Genomic DNA, 19,166 nt, shown 5'->3' with positions numbered 1-19,166 from the left:
CTTTTCTTTCATCGCATCACATACCATAAAATTCATATTTATTTGCCACAGCTTTCCCCATAATTCATAATCAATATAGTGACCCGCGTCTTGTGCCCGCTTAATCATGCTCGATTTCACAGATTCCTCTTGAGTTTCCCACTCCAACAACAGTTTGTACATTTTTTAGAATACTTTTATATTTGTATCTAATAAGTCTTTGGTAAGCTGAGACTTGAGGGATGCGGGTGGTGCTGTGGGTTAAACCACCAAGCCTAGGACTTCCGATCAGAAGATTGGCGGTTTGAATCCCTATGACAGGGTGAGCTCCCGTTGCTCGGTCCCTGCTCCTGCCCACCTAGCAGTTCGAAAGCAAGTCAAAGTGCAAGTAGATAAATAGGTACAGCTCTGGCGGGAAGGTAAACGGCATTTCCGTGCGCTGCTCTGGTTCACCAGAAGTGGCTTAGTCATGCTGGCCAGATGACCCGGAAGCTGTACGCCGGCTCCCTCGGCCAGTAAAGCAAGATGAGTGCCGCAACCCCAGTCGGCCATGACTGGACCTAATGGTCAGGGTCCCTTTCCCTTTACCTTTAAGCTGAGACTTTTGTTCTGCAAAGAAGAAGAAGAAGAAGAGTTTGGATTTGATATCCCGCTTTATCACTACCCGAAGGAGTCTCAAAGCGGCTAACGTTCTCCTTTCCCTTCCTCCCCCACAACAAACACTCTGTGAGGTGAGTGGGGCTGAGAGACTTCAGAGAAGTGTGACTAGCCCAAGGTCACCCAGCAGCTGCATGTGGAGGAGCGGAGACGCGAACCCAGTTCCCCAGATTACGGGTCTATTGCTCTTAACCACTACACCACACCACCCTGGCTCATTTCCCACCCTCCATATACATGCATATGGCTCTATAGGCTCCCCTTTGAGAAGATGCACCCACTTAATGATGTTTTTGTTTGGAGTCAGTAGGTGCTGTTCCACAGTGCAGAGGGCTTTGGAGAAAGAGATCTGCAGAGCTGCTTTCAAGCCGCTGATTTAATCTACAGTGGCTGCGGGAACCGTTGGTCCTTAGGATGCTCCTGAGCTCCAACTCCCATCAGCACCAGGGAATGGCCAGGAATGATGGGAGTTGTCGTTCTTCAACATCTGGAGATCCAAAGGTTCCCCACGCCTGATCTGTAATGCGTGAAGCAGCCCTCACGTGGGAGCGGATGGCAAGCCGCCTGGCAGGGTGTGTCAAGGTGGACCCTGAGACAATGTCCTCTGCCGGCTAACGAAAGAACCGTTTTGTTTTCCTGTGCCCGAAGCTCTGATGGAGATGGAGATTGTCTTGAAGAAAGTCATAAAAGAACGGCAGGGGAAGAATCTCAGCCGAGACATCTTCATAGACGCTTTACTGCAGGGGAAGCTGAGCGACAAGCAGGTATCTACATCTGTGCTGTAATTAACCATTAATGGAAGTCCCGCTAGACCCACTGGTAATTGCATTCTGCTGGGCTTGATTAATTTAATTGCCTGCATTGTTTCTCCCGATTTTAATCTTCATCCGAGAGAGGAAGAGAGAGGGGCGGGGGAGGGTTTTCTCCTTTTGCAACCTTGAAGCTTTAAATACCGTATTTTTCGCTCTATAGGACATACTTTTCCCCCTCCAAAAATTAAGGGGAAATGTGTGTGCGTCCTATGGAGCGAATGCAGGTTCCTTGGCTTCAGTGACAGCAACGCGAAGCCTCCGAAGCACAGAGGGAACGCTCCCTCCGTGCTCTGGAAGCTTCGCATTGCTTTCGCTGAAGCCTGGAGAGCGAGAGGCGTCGGTGCGCACCGACACCTCTCACTCTCCAGGCTTCAGGGATAGCCCCCTTAAGCCTTCGGAGCGCAGCGCGAGTTCCCGCTGTGTTCTGGAGGCTTCAGGTTCCTTTTGCTGAAGCCAGGAGAGTCTTGCTCTCCCGGCTTCAGCAAAAGGAACCTGAAGCCTCGAGAACGCAGCGGGAACGTGCGCTGCACTCGGAAGGCTTCAGGGATAGCCGCGCGCAGCCCCTCCAGCAGGGAGAGGCTGCACGCGGCTATGACTTCTTAAGCCCCGCGCAGCCTCTCCCTGCTGGAGGGGTTGCGTGCGGCTATGGCACAAGCCAAGACAGCGAGTGGGATGGATCCTGCTCGCTGTCTTGGCTTCTGCCATAGCCGCGCGCAACCCCTCCGGCAGGGAGAGGTTGCGCGCAGCCTGTACGCTGCTCTTTGGGGCTGGGGGGGAAAAAAGATTTTTTTTCTTCATTTCCCCCTCTAAAAACTAGGTGCGCCCTATGGTCCGGTGCATCCTATGGAGCGAAAAATACGCTGTATAGATTTCTATTTGATTGCTCTCTTTGCTTTCGTCCCGAGAGAAGCGTTTGAAGCAGCTATTTCTGCTTAACATGGCTCCATGCAGCACTGACCTTTGTGGGGAAGCGGCTAGCCCGCGGCTTGCAAGGCATGCTGGTCCAAGCCTTTCAGGTTCCATGTTTGAACCTCAGGCCACCATCTTGGAATCCTTGAGCAGCCGGCATTTAAAGGCCGTTGCTATGACTCGTCCTCCTGAATGAGTCAGAAGCAACTTCTGTTCCAAGCGTGACTTCCTCCCTGGAGGGAACCGCCAACTCAAGTTGAGTGAGCATGTTCCTTGGCAAGGTCATTTCTCGTCCAAAGGGAGAGAGACCCTTTGGGCAAGCGTCCTGGGAGCTTTAACAAGGCACAGCATTCATGACACCAACTTGAGTGGCCCAGAGTTGGGAACCAGGAGGTGGCAGTTCACACCCCACTCAGGGGAAGGGGGCAGAATTGGGGCCCCCTCGCCAGTTTGCATGCCGAGTTTGAAAAGCCACTCATGTCGGGAGCAAAAGAGAGGGTGATCGTGTGACTCAAATGTACGACACACGCTCCACAGAGCAGCTCATTAGCCATTTGACCACCACAGCAGTTGAGCACCATTGCTGGTACAGTGGTACCTTGGTTCTCAAACTTAATCCATTCCAGAAGTCCGTTCCAAAACCAAGGCACGCTTTCCCATAGAAAGTATTGCAAAATGGATTAATCCGTTCCAGACTTTTAAAAACAGCCCCTAAAACAGCAATTTAACATGAATTTAACAGCGATTTAACATGAATTTTACTATCTAACAAAATAATTGATCCATAAAATGAAAGCAATAATCAATGTACTGTACTATAAAATAAATAAGACAGTATTGTAGATGATAAAAATTATTTTTTCCCCCTTACCTGCAGTGATGATAGTCATTGTTTGGATGGGGGCCTTTTATCCATTTCCGCGGTCACACAATCAATCAGTCAGTAGCTGAACTGGGTTCCACACAGTCACAAAAACAAATTAACCGGAAAAGCCTCAAAAAAACAAAATAAATAGCAAAAATAAAAGCGCCAACCTTAATCAGTTCCGGAAGTCCATTTGACTTCCGAAATGTTCAAAAACCAAGGCGCAGCTTCTGATTGGTGCAGGTGCCCCGGAAACAATAGCAGACAGCCGCATTGGACGTTCAGCTTCTGAAAAACGTTCAAAAACCAGAACACTTCTAGGTTTTCAGCGTTTGAGAACCAGGGTACCACTGTACACCCTATTGAACGCAGTGGTGGACAAATATGAGGGCTCTTTGTGTGTCTGTGTAGGTTTTTGAATGTTTGCGTGACGTTGCACATTTTTTCTACTCAGAACATCTGTAAAGGGGCTATGGAAGATAAGTCATTCCTTCTGTTCCCAAACTGTATCTGTAATTAGCAAGTATAGAATTAATTCCAGGTCCTAATATTGTTATTTTTTTACATATTCTAAACAAACTTCTTATTTAGTCTATTAATAACTAGAGCAATTACTCAGATCCTGCTATTTTATTATCTGTCCCCTCAGCCAAGATTTTGGATGGGATAGTGACAATTTTTACCATGTACTGATTCGGTCTCCCTGAACCAGACTTTGTTTCCTAGATTTTGGAAGACACAATGATATTCTCGCTGGCAGGGTCCATAATCACAGCTAAGTGTAAGTACACAAAACGGAACCTAAAGCGTTGTGCAACTGACGGGCGTAGGCTTGTGCCTGTGAAAACTCAAGACACAATAGATTTTAGTCTTCAAGGTCCTAGGCCAATGGAAATATAGAAAGTTGCCCATAGGACCAAGCCTAGTCATAGGTGAGCAACGGCAAAGAGTGTATTCTGTTGGGACTCTGAAGTGAGACCCACGTAGCAGAAGTTGCGCCTAGTTCCATTCTCCACACAGAGGCAGCTTGAAGTCCAAAATAGTTTACTGGGGCAGAAGATAAGGCTTCAGTAAAACAGTTCCAGGCATTGATATAGGCATACAGCTTGTCGGCTTTGCAGATACAGATATATACAAATATTTCTGCAAGCAATTCAAGACTTAACACAGACTCCGACTCCCAGACAAACCCACTGATTGACCAATGAACTGACATGCCTTAATCAACTGGCTTGGCTGACCCTACACCTGTGGGCTTATCCTATACATGGGGTGATTTGTGCCCAAGAAGGAAATTAAACCCTTCCTCCATGTCCAGTTCTTGCAACATACTATGGTTGGTGAATTAGGACTAGGAAGTCTTGGGTTCAAATCACTGCTCAGCCATGAAGCTTAATATTGCCAACTGCCCTGTGATCCTTGCATGAAGGATGGTACAGAAATTTAATTAATTAAAATGGATGACCTTGGGTCATTGCCTTTCCAGGCTAACCTACCTTGTCGAGTAGTCCCAAAGATAAAATGGGAAATTCCCACATACAGAGCCCTGATGAAGGACAGAATATTATTTTGATCATTATATCAGAATCAGAATTGATGCTTTTGAATTATGGTGCTGGAGGAGACTCTTGAGGGTCCCATGGACTGCAAGAAGATCAAACCTATCCATTCTTAAGGAAATCAGTCCTGAGTGCTCACTGGAAGGACAGATCCTGAAGCTGAGACTCCAATACTTTGGCCACCTCATGAGAAGAGAAGACTCCCTGGGAAAGACCCTGATGTTGGGAAAGATGGAGGGCACAAGGAGAAGGGGACGACAGAGGACGAGATGGTTGGACAGTGTTCTCGAAGCTACCAGCATGAGATTGACCAAACTGTGGAAGGCAGTGGAAGACAGGAGTGCCTGGCGTGCTCTGGTCCATGGGGTCACGAAGAGTCGTACACGACTAAACGACAACAATCAGAATCAGGTTTCACTTGATTGGGGTGGCTTGAGTAGGGGTGAGATTGGTCCCCATTCATCACATGAAGCCATTTTTTCCAAACCACAACCAACTGCCCCATACCTGATGCCGTACATGCCATTGGGCATGGCGCAGGTAGAGACATGACTGCAGATGCATGATCATGAGCCTTAAAAGTACGCTTTTTGTTGCGTGCCAGCGAGAGAGGCTTGCTGTCACAGACTGTCAGCAGATCAGTGGTAAGAGCAAGCCAGCTGGGATAATGGAGCTCTCGGTAGTGCTGAAGGAATGGGTTTCCCAAATCTAAAGCCTGGCTGTGCAGTCAGTCTGAAACGGGCCCCAAAATCCCCATTTTTCCTTCTCCAAGGGTCCATTAGCTAAAAACCATTAACTTGAGCACTTGAGCCAATGTATAACAGGAACCCAGCTGTGTAAACAAAGCCCTCTCCTTTATCAGTCCGTGACGCTTAATGGATGGCCTTGTCAGTTCCGAAGTGGAGATGGGACGGCAGAGCTGGGGCTTATCTTATCTTGTAGGTTGTAAATATCCTGACACACTGACACACAGACTCTGCAAGACACGGCTGGAGATAGAGATGGCGTCAAGGGAAACTCCATAGCTGAGTGACCCTCTTAACCCCAAGATAAGAGTACAGGAACAGGAACATCTGTTTATGGTCATGGTTGTCAACTTACTTGTATGAGTGTACGAGGCTGGATTCCTGGGGAAGGGGGAAGAGGGTGCCTGGAGGATATATACACTGTGTGAAATTTCTCTTTCTTCGGACTTGCTGTGAACTGACCACGCAAGTGCCTTTCTGCTACTCCGGAGAGCAGAAATCAAGAACTCTTTCTCTGAATCAACCTCGGTGTCTTTTGACGCCTTCCTCTCTGGGAGCAACGCTCACCCTACCAATCGGTAAAGTCTAAGAAGGCTTTAGTGTAGCTGACCCCTGCCCTAAATGGGGCATGGGGAAACTTCTACAGGCTTGAAGTTGCAGATATGTGGAAACATTAAGCCTCACTTGGCTTAGTCCGTCCCCCCCCCCCCCCCCGGTGCAGAAAAATTTGTTGCCTGACACCATAGCGATGTCGGTTGATTGACAGGTAGGCAGTCTCCCACCCGCCTGTCGAAATGGCCATCTCATGGGATGGATCCATATCCCTGCTCTAGAGATCTCCAACTCCTTCAAAAGCTATTCTAGCATAGGGGCTATTAGCTAGAAGTCTATCATCTAAATCTGGGCTCTGCTTTAAACTCACTGGATAGCTTTCAGCAAGCTACTATCTCCCCAGCCTCCACCTGCAAAGTGGGAATAATAATAATAATAATTGTCTACTTTACAGGGTGGTTATAGCGCTGGCTGAATCTTACATGTGGCGCACTTAGGAGAAAGCACTCCATAATTGCTAAGTAGCAGCCATACTTCAAAAGAACTCTTTAGCCTTTTGAAATGTCCTTCTGGTTTTTGCAAGCATATATTTTCGTTTCCCCAGAACAGCTGTTTCCTCTTTGTGGGTAGCACTGCTTCGTATGATCTGATCTTTACATTCTGCGTTTTTGCTTTCTTTTTTTTAGCTACCGTACAGGAACTGTAAATCGAAAGGAAGAAATTGCTGACTTAACATATCCTCTCGTCTTTTTCTTTTTTTATATAACAGTGTGCACCTGGGCAGTTTATTTCTTGACTACCTCAAAAGAAATTCAGGAGAAGCTTTACAAGGAGATGGACCAAGTTCTTGGAAAAGGTCCAGTTACACCTGTGAAAATTGAGCAACTCAGGTATTCATTTGGTTGTGTGTTTTAGGGCTGTGCTTGGGACTCAACAGCTACAACTCTCCTGATAACCTAACCAGTTTTGAGAGCACACCCCTGGACCTCTTCCACGCTGTTGCGATTTGGCATGTAGGAATCTCACGCAGGCAAATTCAGCTTGTGCAATTAAAGACGAATTGGCACTTGTGTGCAGCAGCATAGCTGTCAACCGTCCCTTATTTGGCGGGAAAGTCCCTTATCCCAGCGCCGTTTCCTGCTGCTGTCCCGGATTGATGATATCCCATAAATTTCCCGGGTTTCAAAGGAAGCAGCTCCCCTCCCTGCCGGCCAGGGAGGAGGGAGGCTCCAACTGTGTTGCTTGGCTGCGTTGCTCACCCAATAAGGAGTCTAAGAACAACTGGGAGGTGGAGCTTGCATGCCTTGTGCCGATCAAATCGGCTGTGTTGCCTAGGGACTCGCCTTTGCTCAGCGCTTCCCAGCGGAGAGGTGACGGTGGTTTTCCTTGCTGCATCCCCTTTGCCGGGTTGCTGCGCTGTGGGAACCACCACTTGAGGCTTCGTTTGGCTGCTGGCTGGGCTTTCTGCCTTTGGCTCGGAGGGGCTCAGAATCAGATGGATGTGCTCGGAATCAGATGGATACGTCATCAACGGCCCACTCACCCTTGCTGGAGAAAAGGCCTGTCTGGAGCGGGGGCACATGGTGGGGGAAAAGGAAAAGAGCTGGTTGAGTACAATGGCGGGCGGCGATCTCATGGGAGTGGGCGTTTTGGATTTGTTTTGGAGGCTCCTTCGATTGACTGTTATGGGGGAAAGGCAAGGAGCTGGTTGACTAAAATCCCTCATTTTGGCTGCTGGTCCCTTATTTTCAAATCTGTTAGTTGACAGCTATGTGTAGCATACCTGCTTCCAAGTAAACATCTGACTTCTTGCAGTAAGGAAAGTGATAGGAAAAGTCCCGGGCGAATTTGGATTGCAGTTGGCTTGATGCAATGTCATCCTATAGTCTCTCTGCAAACAAATCTGAATGGAGGCCTTACAACCTCCCCACGAGTTTTATGCAAACAAATCAGGATGAATGCTCAAGAAGTCGGTCATCCAGACTGACCTTGCACTCCTCCTGTTACTCTCCCTTACACCAGTTTCCCTCCTCCTTTCTATGTTTTGTTTAAGTCCAGATACAACAACAACAACAACAACAACAACAACAATAATAATAATAATTTATTATTTATACTCCGCCCATCTGGCTGGGCTTCCCCAGCCACTCTGGGTGGCTTCCAAAAAATAGTAAAATACTGTAATACATGAAACATTAAAAGCTTCCCTAAACAGGGCTGCCTTCAGATGTCTTCTAAAAGTCTGGTAGTTGTTGTTCTCTTTGACGTCTGGTGGGAGGGTGTTCCACAGGGAGGGCGCCACTACCGAGAAGGCCCTCTGCCTGGTTCCCTGTAACCTCACTTCTCGCAGTGAGGGAACCGCCAGAAGGCCCTTGGTGCTGGACCTCAGTGTCCAGGTAGAACGTTGGGGGTGGAGACGCTCCTTCAGATATACTGGACCGAGACCATATAACCATGGTCAACACAAACTGAAGTGGGTTTGCAAACCCTGGTTACGAGGCAATCTTGTAACATTAGGCCCTGATTTTTAAGCAAATCCATGGACCAGAGGTGGAAGTGAAAGACTCGGGAGGCATGGAGTACGTGAGCCCCACATCAGAATCTGTGCTTCTTTTCTTCAAAGCATGGTTAGCAATTTGGGAATGTTTTGTGCCTGCGTTCTGGCCAGTCGAAATGCAATTTGTACGCTAATGGATTGATCCTGCCACAAGTTGCGCTGTAACTTAACGTGAAGCCCTCGGTTTTGATTCTTGCCCTTACAGAATCTAAGAAGCCTGCCTCAGGAGTCTGAAGAAGTGTGTTTTCATTGTTGTTGCCGCCTTTTTCTTGCTTCAAGCGAAAGGCTTACAATGGGTTTCTCTGTTTGCAGATATTGCCGGCAGGTTCTGTGCGAGACGGTGAGGACATCAAAACTGACACCAATTGCGGCTCGGTTGCAAGAGCTGGAGGGCAGCGTTGACCAGCATATTATTCCCAAAGAGGTAGGACTGGAAGCCAGCGCTCAAAGCCTCCATTTCTTTTAATCAGAGAAAAGTCATTGTTAACATTTGTTAAAGGTTGGAAACCTCTCGGAGACGTTTTGCATGAAAAAGAAATAATGATACAGTGGTAGCTCGGGTTACATACGCTTCAGGTTACATACGTTTCAGGTTACAGACTCCACTAACCCAGAAATAGTGCTTCAGGTTCAGAACTTTGCTTCAGGATGAGAACAGAAATCGTGCTCCGGCGGCGCAGCAGCAGCAGGAGGCCCCATTACCTAAAGTGGTGCTTCAAGTTAAGAACAGTTTCAGTACGGATCTCCGGAATGAATTAAGTACTTAACCCGAGGTACCACTGTATTTAGATTTGAGGACTGAAAATAATGTTTGCTCATAGAAAGTGGATTTGTTGGGTGTTATATTGGATTGGATGAAGCGAATATTGTTTTTATATAGCAGACATAGGAAGAATCAGAAGTTCTTTACTTTCTGAATCTTATTTTTCGATCTTTCTCTTTTAACCTCTTTCTTTCTTTCTTTCTTTCTTTCTTTCTTTCTTTCTTTCTTTCTCTCTCTCTCTCTCCATTTCTCCCCCCCCCTTTTTATGTTTTTATTGTATCTAGATCAAAGTCTTAGTTTGGTTCAAAAAAGGGGAAAGATACTAAGTTTTGTATTTTTCCTCTATAAGACTTAATTTTAAAAAATTTTAAAAGTTTTTTTTTTAAGTCTCCCTTTCCTATGGATGAAAGCTAATATTTTGTTTTTATTATAGGAATGCTTAGGTAGAGGTTTATGCATGAGGATAAGAAACCAGGGCGTTCTTTTTCCAGTAAGCCAGGCTATGAGATCACCGAGACTTTTGCCCACGTCTGAAGACCCTTTGTATAAACCACGATTTAAAAGGAAATCTCCTAAGTAACCTTGGTTTCCTGTATCAGCCAAGCTATGGTTACTGCCTTCATTTAAATCGGGTAGGCAACCTAAGGCCTGGGGGCCGGATGCGGCCCAATCGCCTTCTGAATCTGGTCTGCAGATGGCCCGGGAATCAGCTTGTTTTTACATGAGTAGAATGTGTGCTTTTATTTAAAATGCATCTCTGGGTTATTTGTGGGGCATAGGAATTCGTTTATATTTTTTTCCCTCCAAAATATAGTCCGGCCCACCACATGCTCTGAGGGACGGTGGACCGGCCCACGGCTCAAAAAGGTTGCTGACCCCTGATTTAAATGGTACATTCACATCCTCCCTCATCCTGACCCCTCCCCCAAGCTGTGCTTGCTTAGAGCCAAACCCCCCTTTTCTCTAAGCAAACATGCTCAGGATTGCATCCTGATGTCCGCTTTAGAGCTTCAAAGCATTCATTGCATCCGAAGGGAAGGCTCAAATGAGCCAATCTGAAAGACAAACTAGAATAAGACATCTTCCATCAGCCTTGTTTTAATCAGCTTGCCTAGAAGTTTCTATCTTAATTTCCATTCATCAAACAAAATGAAGCCTGCAGGGCCTGGGTTTTTTTTGGTTTTTTGCATTCCTTCATTGAAATACATTCCACCCCCACCCCACCCCCAATAACAGCAATGTATTATTGCTGGCTCCCTAGCAGATGTCTGCTTTCGCTAGCAAAATACCCCCCCCCCAAAAAAAACCCCCACTCCTTTCAAATTTAACAACTGGAAATTAGACTGGTTCACTTCAAATTCATTCTGCAAGGTGGTTGGGTTTTGCACGAATAAAGCTTATTCAGTTGACATCCTGTAAGAGTTTGCTTGGGAGAAAGGCCTGTTGAGAGGAACAGAGTCCCTCTGCAAAGCCCGCAGTGGTCTGCTAGGGTGCGCAGTTTGTGTGCGGCAAATGTGGTGTGTCATCTGACCTGGCTAAAGTGATGCATTTTTCATTTCGTTTCAGACTCTCGTGCTGTATGCGCTCGGTGTGGTGTTACATGACAGCTCGACTTGGCCGTTGCCCTATAAGTACGGAAACACAAGTAACTTTATCCATTTCTGTCTTTCCCCTTGCCTTCCAGCTGATTTTGCCATGTGTTTCTAAATGGATGGGTGGGCTGTAATAATAATAATAATAATAATTTATTTATACATACATACATGTTGTTGTTGTTTAGTCATTTAGTTGTGTCCGACTCTTCGTGACCCCCTGGACCAGAGCACGCCAGGCACTCCTGTCTTCCACTGCCTCCCTCAGTTTGGTCAGACTCATGTTGGTAGCTTCGAGAACACTGTCCCACCATCTTGTCCTCTGTCGTCCCCTTCTCCTTGTGCCCTCCATCTTTCCCAACATCAGGGTCTTTTCCAGGGAGTCTTCTCTTCTCATGAGGTGGCCAAAGTCTTGGAGCCTCAGTTCAGTTCTCTATTTTTTTGAACCTAATTAAACATCATGGGTGAGGTGAAAAGCCCCTTTTGTTAAGACAGATTTGCTTTCAAACTCAGGGCTTTGCAAATGTGTTCTTGCAAAATGCTTTTGGTGGCATTTTTTTTTTATCAATAACTTCCTTTTCTGAACGTTCATGACCTTCTGTGGCAAATGCTGTGTGCAGGATTTTCTTTTTAAAAACAGGTCGCTGTGAGAAGGAGATGTTGCAATCATTATGGGTCTCATAATGAAATCTGTGGTTCGGAGGAGGAAACATCAATCATGGATTTTTGTTTTTAAGGAAATGGAGGTTCTATCTCGTTATTTCCAGACTCATTTTTATGGATTCTTGGCTTCAGATCTTGACTTCTGCAGCATAATAGGAACTGCTCTAGCTCTCTTTGGCCTCCAGATGGCAACTTTTAATAGTTTGGGCACCGTGGCTCTGGGGTTGCTTACTAATTTCAGTTCAGGGCGGAAACACAGTAGGGCTTAATTTGAAGAAATAAATTCAGTCCAAGGGCCCCTGTTCTCTTTCCAGCAGCCATAGCTTTCCTCTTGGAAAAAGGAAGCAGATGAGCAACACAGCCAATAAGAATCGTAGGTGCTGATATAGTCTCCAGGAGTTCCACAGGAAGAACAGGAAGTGCAAGTGCTGTTGTCCCTTTTAAAAAATGGCTGCCACACTTTCTTTTGGGGCCGGGGAAGGGTGGAAAGTAAAAAAATGGCTTGGTGTTGGATATTGGAGTACAGTTGTACCTTGGTTTTCAAACGCCTTGTGACTCGAATGTTTTGGCTCCTGAATGCTGCAAACCCGGAAGTGAATGTTCTGGTTTGCAAACTGTTTTTCAAAGCCAAACGTCCGATGCGGTTTCCACAGCTTCCAACTGACTGCAGGAAGCTCCTGCAGCCAATCAGAAGCTGTGCCTTGGTTTTCGAACATTTTCGGAAGTCGAACGGATTTGACAGGCAGCAGATCCAAATGAATCTCCATTATGTATTATCATCGACCCATTTTATACACAGTGTTCCAAATTGTTTTCAGGTGCAAGTGCCTTTATTTTTTAAATCAAAGAGTTCTTCTTTCTGCTAACTTTTAAAATTGCAAATCTTCTATCCGAGTCCTGGTCCCAAAGATACTTTTCAATGGTGGATACCATAGACTGAGCATGGGATCTTGTGTGTGTGCTCCGCCTGCACCTTCCAAATTGGACAAAACTGGTTTTCAGCCGGAGCTTGTTGTCAATTCCTGCAGCGTGCAAGCCATGGGGGGGGGGAATGAGGGCACTGGCTGAGAGCTATATGGCAAGGATGTGGTGATGATGTCAGTGGGATGAAAGAAATTATGGGTGGGGGACAGGAGTATGGGAAGTGGAAGCAACTCTGACAGGGAGAGACTGTCGTCTCCTGCAAATCCTGCTGCATAGGCCTGGTCCTGAAAGCAGCCTATGCCAGACCCAAAAAGCAAAAAAATGAATTTTCTTCCCTATTCGGCAGCTACTAATAGCTGCCTGTTCTGATTGTCTCTAGGTTGGCTTTTAAAAAGTTGGCAGTGGGGAATTCAGCAAATATGAGCTGAATTTGCTGTTTCACTGCAAATCCCAGCTGGCTTTTAAGAAAAGGGTGCAACACTCAAACAGCTGAAGGTTTGAAGAATAAAAAGTAAATACCCTATTGTTCGCTCTGTAAGACGCACCAGACCATAAGACGCACCTAGTTTTTGGAGGAAGAAAACAAGAAAAGAAAAAATCTGAATCTCAGAAGCCAGAACAGCAAGAGGGATCGCTGCGCAGTGAAAGCAGCGATCCCTCTTGCTGTTCTGGCTTCTGGGATAACTGTGCAGCCTGCATTCGCTCCATAAGACGCGCACACATTTCCCCTTACTTTTTAGGAGGGAAAAAGTGAGTTATAGAGCAAAAAATACGGTAATTCTTTTCATACCCAGAGAAATACCATGCATGCAACATAGCACATGTGCCTCTACTCAATATTATTTTCTGCCGCGAATGCTCTTTCCCCTTTTTGCTTTGGAAATAAACAGCCTGGCATCATCTTAATTTTCAATTACCATCCAATAACAGCCTCATTATAACAATACCAAATTATAATACAATTACTAATACCAGTCATTCAAATACTGAATTATTTAATGCCTGGCATCATCTTACCGCCTTGTCAGTCCCTCGATGATGGCAATCTTAACGTTAATTTAGACTAGGCTGTATAATTGCTTTAAAAAACCCACTGACCTGATGGTGAAACAAGCTTTTCATTCTAATGAATCATCAGCTTCTTCACAGGTACTTGTTCGCAGCCTGGCCGGGTTGAGAAAAATTGGCAGGAAGCATTGTGCAGGCTGCAAGGAAAGAAGGAAGGAGAGCAGAGAAATTGGATTGCAGGGCTTTTGAGCAAGCAGTAGAGAATCGAGCGAGAAAAGGGTTCAGGCACACAGACACTGGGCCCTGTGTATTTTGTACTGATGTACTTTCTGGCTGCCTTATAATGGCATTCTTGCAGACCTAGTTTTTGGGGTCAGGGAGGTTTCCCCAACCTGTCCACAGTGATCCATGCGACGGTCACCTCCAGGCTTGACTACTGTCATTCGCTCTACGCGGGGCTGCCCTTGAAGCTGTCCCAGAAACTCCAGCGGGTGCAGAATGCTGCAGCGAGGCTCCTCACAGGGTCTCTGCCGTGGGAGCATATTCACCCAGTGCTTTTCCAGCTCCACTGGCTCCCGGTGGAGTACAGGGTCAGGTTTAAGGTGCTGGTTTTGACCTTTAAAGCCCTTCACGGCCTAGGACCCTCGTACCTACGGGACCGCCTCTCCCGGTATGCCCCACGGAGGACCTTAAGGTCCATAAATAGCAACACCCTAGTGGTCCTGGGCCCTAAGGAAGTCAGATTAGCTTCAACCAGAGCCAGGGCCTTTTCAACACTGGCCCCGGCCTGGTGGAACGCTCTGCCTCATGAGACCAGGGCCCTGCAGGATCTGATTTCTTTCCGCAGGGCCTGTAAGACAGAGTTGTTCCACCTGGCCTTTGGCTTGGAGCCAATTTGATTCCCTCCCCCTCTTTCTTTTTCCTTTCTTCTCCTGCGATGAGGCTGCATTTTAATATTTTAATGTTTCAATATTTTAATGTTGTATTTTAATCTTGTTTTTAAGTTGTATTTATTCAACTTGTTTTTATTATTGCTTGTTAGCCACCCTGAGCCCAGCCTTGGCTGGGGAGGGCGGGGAATAAATAATAATAATAATAATAATAATAATAATAATAATAATAATAATAATAATAATAATAATTCCTTCTTTCTCTTGTAGATTTGATCCAGATAGATTCAGTGACGACTCTGCCATGAAAAACTTCTCCCTTCTGGGTTTCTCAGGGAGCCAGGAATGCCCTGAACTGAGGTGAGCATATTTTTTTGGGGGGGGAGCAAGAACAGAGCATCCCTGTTTCTACGAGGAGTGAGGCAGCGAGAGAGAGAGAGAGAGAGAGGGCCTTTTGGGTAGCATTTTCTCCAGGTCATTCCACCTAATGGATTGTGTGATCTCCTCCGTTGCCCGTTCTTGCTTTGATCCTAGAGATAAGATGGAAGGGAATTTTTCTGTCCACTCCTCTTTCTTACTCTCCCCCTCGCCTCCGGACTGACTGGGCCCTCCCTGCAAAAAAAAAGGCTCCCTCTGGAGGGTTTGGGGTGGGGTAAAAAGGTAAAGGGACCCCTGACCATTAGGTCCAGTCGTGACTGACTCTGGGGTTGCGGCTCTCATCTCGCTTTATTGGCTGAACGAGCCGGCATACAGCTTCCGGGTCATGTGGCCAGCATGACTAAGCCGCTTCTGGCGAACCAGAGCAGTGCATGGAAACGCCGTTTACCCTCCCGCCGGAGCGGTACCTATTTATCTACTTGCACTTTGACGTGGTTTTGAACTGCTAGGTTGGCAGGAGCAGGGACCGAGCAACGGGAGCTCACCCCGTCGCGGGGATTCGAACCGCCGACCTTCTGATCGGCAAGTCCTAGGCTCTGTGGTTTAACCCACAGCGCCACCCGCGTCCTGTGTTTGGGGTGGGGTACTGTCATGAAATCCTACTCAATATTGATCCAGAGCAGATTCCAACATATAGTTAGCAGAGTAAAATCTTAAAACACGTTGCGGGATTCTCAAAAAAATAGAGGCAATTAATATTTCATCCAGCAGAGCTTTACATCTACTGAAGGCAAATTAGCATAACGGTCACAAATCCAATACATTCGGGATTGGCACTGTCTATAAGAAATCCAGTTGCTGCAGACTTAACTTAAACTTACAATACACTGGTACCTCAGGTTAAGTACTTAATTCATTCTGGAGGTCCATTCTTAACCTGAAACTGTTCTTAACCTGAAGCACCACTTTAGCTAATGGGGCCTCCCACTGCCACCGCGCCACCGGAGCACGATTTCTGTTCTCATCCTTGAGCAAAGTTCTTAAACCCGAGATATTATTTCTGGGTTAGTGGACTCTGTAACCTGAAGCGTATGTAGCCTGAAGTGTATGTAACCCCAGGTACCACTGTAACTTAAAAGAAGTCTAAAACTCAACGCTAAGCATACTATGTATAGAACACCACACCAGAAGGAAGCGAGATAGAAAGAGAAAGTGAAACCCAGGCTCCTTCCGGCCTATTTTTATCGCCAGCATGACCTTGGCAGAAGAGATAACAGAACCAGTTTAAACCAGCTGTACAGTGGTACCTCTGGATGCAAACGGGATCCGTTCCGGAGCCCTGTTCGCATTTGGAAGCGAACGCAACCCGCATCTGCGTGTGTTGCTGCTACCGTGCATGCGCATGACGTCATTTTGACCGTCTGCACATGCGCGAGCAGTAAAACCCAGAAGGAACACGCGCCGTTCCTTCCGGGTCGCCGCAGCGCGCAACCCGAAAATACTTATCCCGAAGCTACTTCAACCCTAGGTATGCCTGTACTCAGCTTCTCTGAAGGAATTACCCAAACATCAGGAACCTTCTGCTTGCTTCTTTCACACACAGAAGCTTCCAGAAGCCTCTGGAATGAATTAGAACAGGAAAGATCTCTACACATCAGATCAATACTTTCTGCACTAAGAAATGCAAACTGACAGGTACCGTATTTTTCTCTCTATAACACTCACATTTTTTCTCCTAAAAAGTAAGGGGAAATGTCTGTGCGTGTTATTGAGCGAATGTGTGGTCCCTGGAGCCAACTGGCCCGAGTGCAGGGGCAAAAATCAGATTGCGCACTGCAGAGAGGAGGCTACTGCTTTTCTGCATTCTGCCTCAGGGTCTTATTGCACACCCTCTTCTGTTTTCGGTTGCTTTGTTTACAAAGTTGTAAAAGCTGTTTTCGGTTGCTATGGTTACAAAGCACAGATACACATGGATTCTCAGGATTTTTGCATTGGCCTACCCCAAACTCACCGTCAAATCACATGTCTGTGGCCACAGCATGAAGCACCAAAATGATACATCCACTGTTTCATTCAGAATTTTTTTTTCTTGTTTTCCTCCTCTAAAAACTATGTGCGTGTTATGGTCGGGTGCGTGTTATAGAGCGAAAAATACGGGTACCTCCTGAACATTGCGGGATGGGACGCAGGGAGAGGAGGGGAATTGCCCCAAATCCATTTGGCGGCATTCCCTGCCCTCCCTCAGAGAGGCATTTTGGAGGCTCCAAGGCTCTGGCGTTTTCTTATTTGCCTTCTCCTCCCCTCTGGTTACACAGGTTTGCCTACACGGTAGCTACCATCCTGCTGACCGTGATCGTGAGGAAACTCCACTTGCATGCTGTAGAAGGTCAAGTCGTGGATACCAGATATGAGCTAGTCACCTCTCCGAAGGAGGAAGCCTGGATAACTATATCCAAGAGAAACTGAGGCGAGCCGTGGAGTTTTATTTCAAGAGTCCTATTAGTGCCATCCGCCGTCTTCCGTTATCTCACTGTAATAATTTTTCGGCATTCATGGCCTAAAATACTTCCCCTCTTCTTTAATGAAAATGGCCTAAGCTAGGGCTGCTGTATGTGCAGAATTTCCCAGACTTCACCAGAATATGGCAGTCAGAAACAGCATCTGGGTGAAAATCGCTGACATGTCCGGGAAAATCCAGGCGTATGGCAATCCATGTCTAGATTTTGGCGAATTTCCTCTAAAACAGTTCAAAAACTTCTTTTCATTTCTCAATAAAAGCTCAACAACTGTTGGCAAAACTAAAAAAACAGCTCAAGAACTTTGCCCATCAACCACTTTTGTGTCCGGATTTTCACTTTTTGAAACATGGCAACCGAAACACTGAAGATAATCAGGTTGCCTCTAACAAAACTGTAATATAATCTGAAGGATTGACAGAAGAGGATAATTTTATAGAATAGATGTATTGCAGACTAAGCTCCCACCACCGAAAGCTGGAAATAATTAAGACTTGCAAAATAGCCACACATTCTGTTTTAGATGCTCTTATGCTGTACACACCCAATGTGCGTATAGGTAGGTTGAGGTAAGGCATTTTGTATATGCACCATTAAGTTCTGGCAAACTTGTTTTTATATATGAAGGAACACTTTTTATTCTTACAGGGGCGGGAATCACTTTTTCAGGACTGTGTCGTTGCATGGGAAAACACAATTTTTGGTGTAACGTTTGATGAGTTCTAGCCTTAAATTAAGCCTTGACTTAGCTACAAAAGACTGGCTGTTAAGAAGGTCAGCTTGGAGGCCAGAAGTCCGTTTTCAATAAGTATAACATCGTAAAACCCTACCATTGTCCTTACTTCTCCATGAGCCTAGTCTAGGCTCCAATCCAGTTTTAAGTCAGTTGCAACTAATCCCCATTGAAAGCAATGGAACACATTCATTGTAAGTTGGAGACACCCCATTGCACTCAATGGGACTTGGCCGCAACTGACTTAAACTGGATTGGGAGTGATCAGGTTCAGGAATGATGCACAGCGATTGTATTGATGAATTCTCTCTGTGTTCAGGAGTAGTTCTGAACTGAATTAATCCAGAAGAACACACCTTAAGGATGTTGCATTTTTATTTTTTCAACGGAGACCTCTGGGAAGAGCTGCTTTTCTGCCATAAAGGTTTGAGGGGTCAAACCAGCAGCGCTACCAATGCAGTGTTTTGTTTTCAAAAGTAGCTCCGATCAAAATGAATCTCCGTTATGCATTATCATCAACCCATTTTATATTGTTGTTGTTGTTTAGTCGTTTAGTTGTGACCGACTCTTCGTGACCCCGTGGACCAGAGCACGCCAGGCACTCCTGTCTTCCACTGCCTCCCGCAGTTTGGTCAAACTCATGCTGGTAACTTTGAGAACACTATCCAACCATCTCGTCCTCTTCTCCTTGTGCCCTCCATCTTTCCCAACATCAGGGTCTTTTCCAGGGAGTCTTCTCTTCTCATGAGGTGGCCAAAGTATTGGAGCCTCAGCTTCAGGATCTGTCCTTCCAGTGAGCACTCAGGGCTGATTTCCTTCAGAATGGATGGGTTTGATCTTCTTGCAGTCCATGGGACTCTCAAGAGTCTCCTCCAGCACCAGAATTCAAAAGCATCAATTCTTCGTTGTATGACTGTACAATGTTCCAAATTGTTGTCAGGCCCAGGTGCCTTTTTTTTATTATCAGAGTTCCTCGTCCTGCTAACTTTTTAAACTGCAGTTCTTCTACCCATGCAATTAGCTTCAATGAAAAATAGGCAATTAAAAATAGTCAGCAAAATAA

General features: G+C 46.1%; 1 protein-coding gene across 3 annotated transcripts in view; it reads left to right on the top strand.

Moving 5' to 3' along the window:
* LOC128402159 (cytochrome P450 20A1) overlaps nt 1-18,197 on the top strand; it is a 44,379-nt gene extending 26,182 nt beyond the window's left edge. For all 3 annotated transcript variants that reach the window (XM_053366118.1, XM_053366135.1, XM_053366126.1), the window contains 7 exons: nt 1,285-1,400; nt 3,949-4,003; nt 6,849-6,969; nt 8,949-9,060; nt 10,966-11,030; nt 14,747-14,836; nt 17,170-18,197. In XM_053366118.1, coding sequence (XP_053222093.1) covers nt 1,285-1,400; nt 3,949-4,003; nt 6,849-6,969; nt 8,949-9,060; nt 10,966-11,030; nt 14,747-14,836; nt 17,170-17,320 — 710 coding nt within the window. In that variant the 3' untranslated portion in view covers nt 17,321-18,197. The remainder of the gene's footprint in view (nt 1-1,284; nt 1,401-3,948; nt 4,004-6,848; nt 6,970-8,948; nt 9,061-10,965; nt 11,031-14,746; nt 14,837-17,169) is intronic.
* Nucleotides 18,198-19,166: the final 969 nt, after the last annotated feature.

This window comes from Podarcis raffonei, chromosome 1 (genome assembly GCF_027172205.1).
Source record: "Podarcis raffonei isolate rPodRaf1 chromosome 1, rPodRaf1.pri, whole genome shotgun sequence".
In the NCBI taxonomy this organism is placed as follows: domain Eukaryota; kingdom Metazoa; phylum Chordata; class Lepidosauria; order Squamata; family Lacertidae; genus Podarcis; species Podarcis raffonei.
This window is presented reverse-complemented; position numbering and strand designations above follow the sequence as displayed.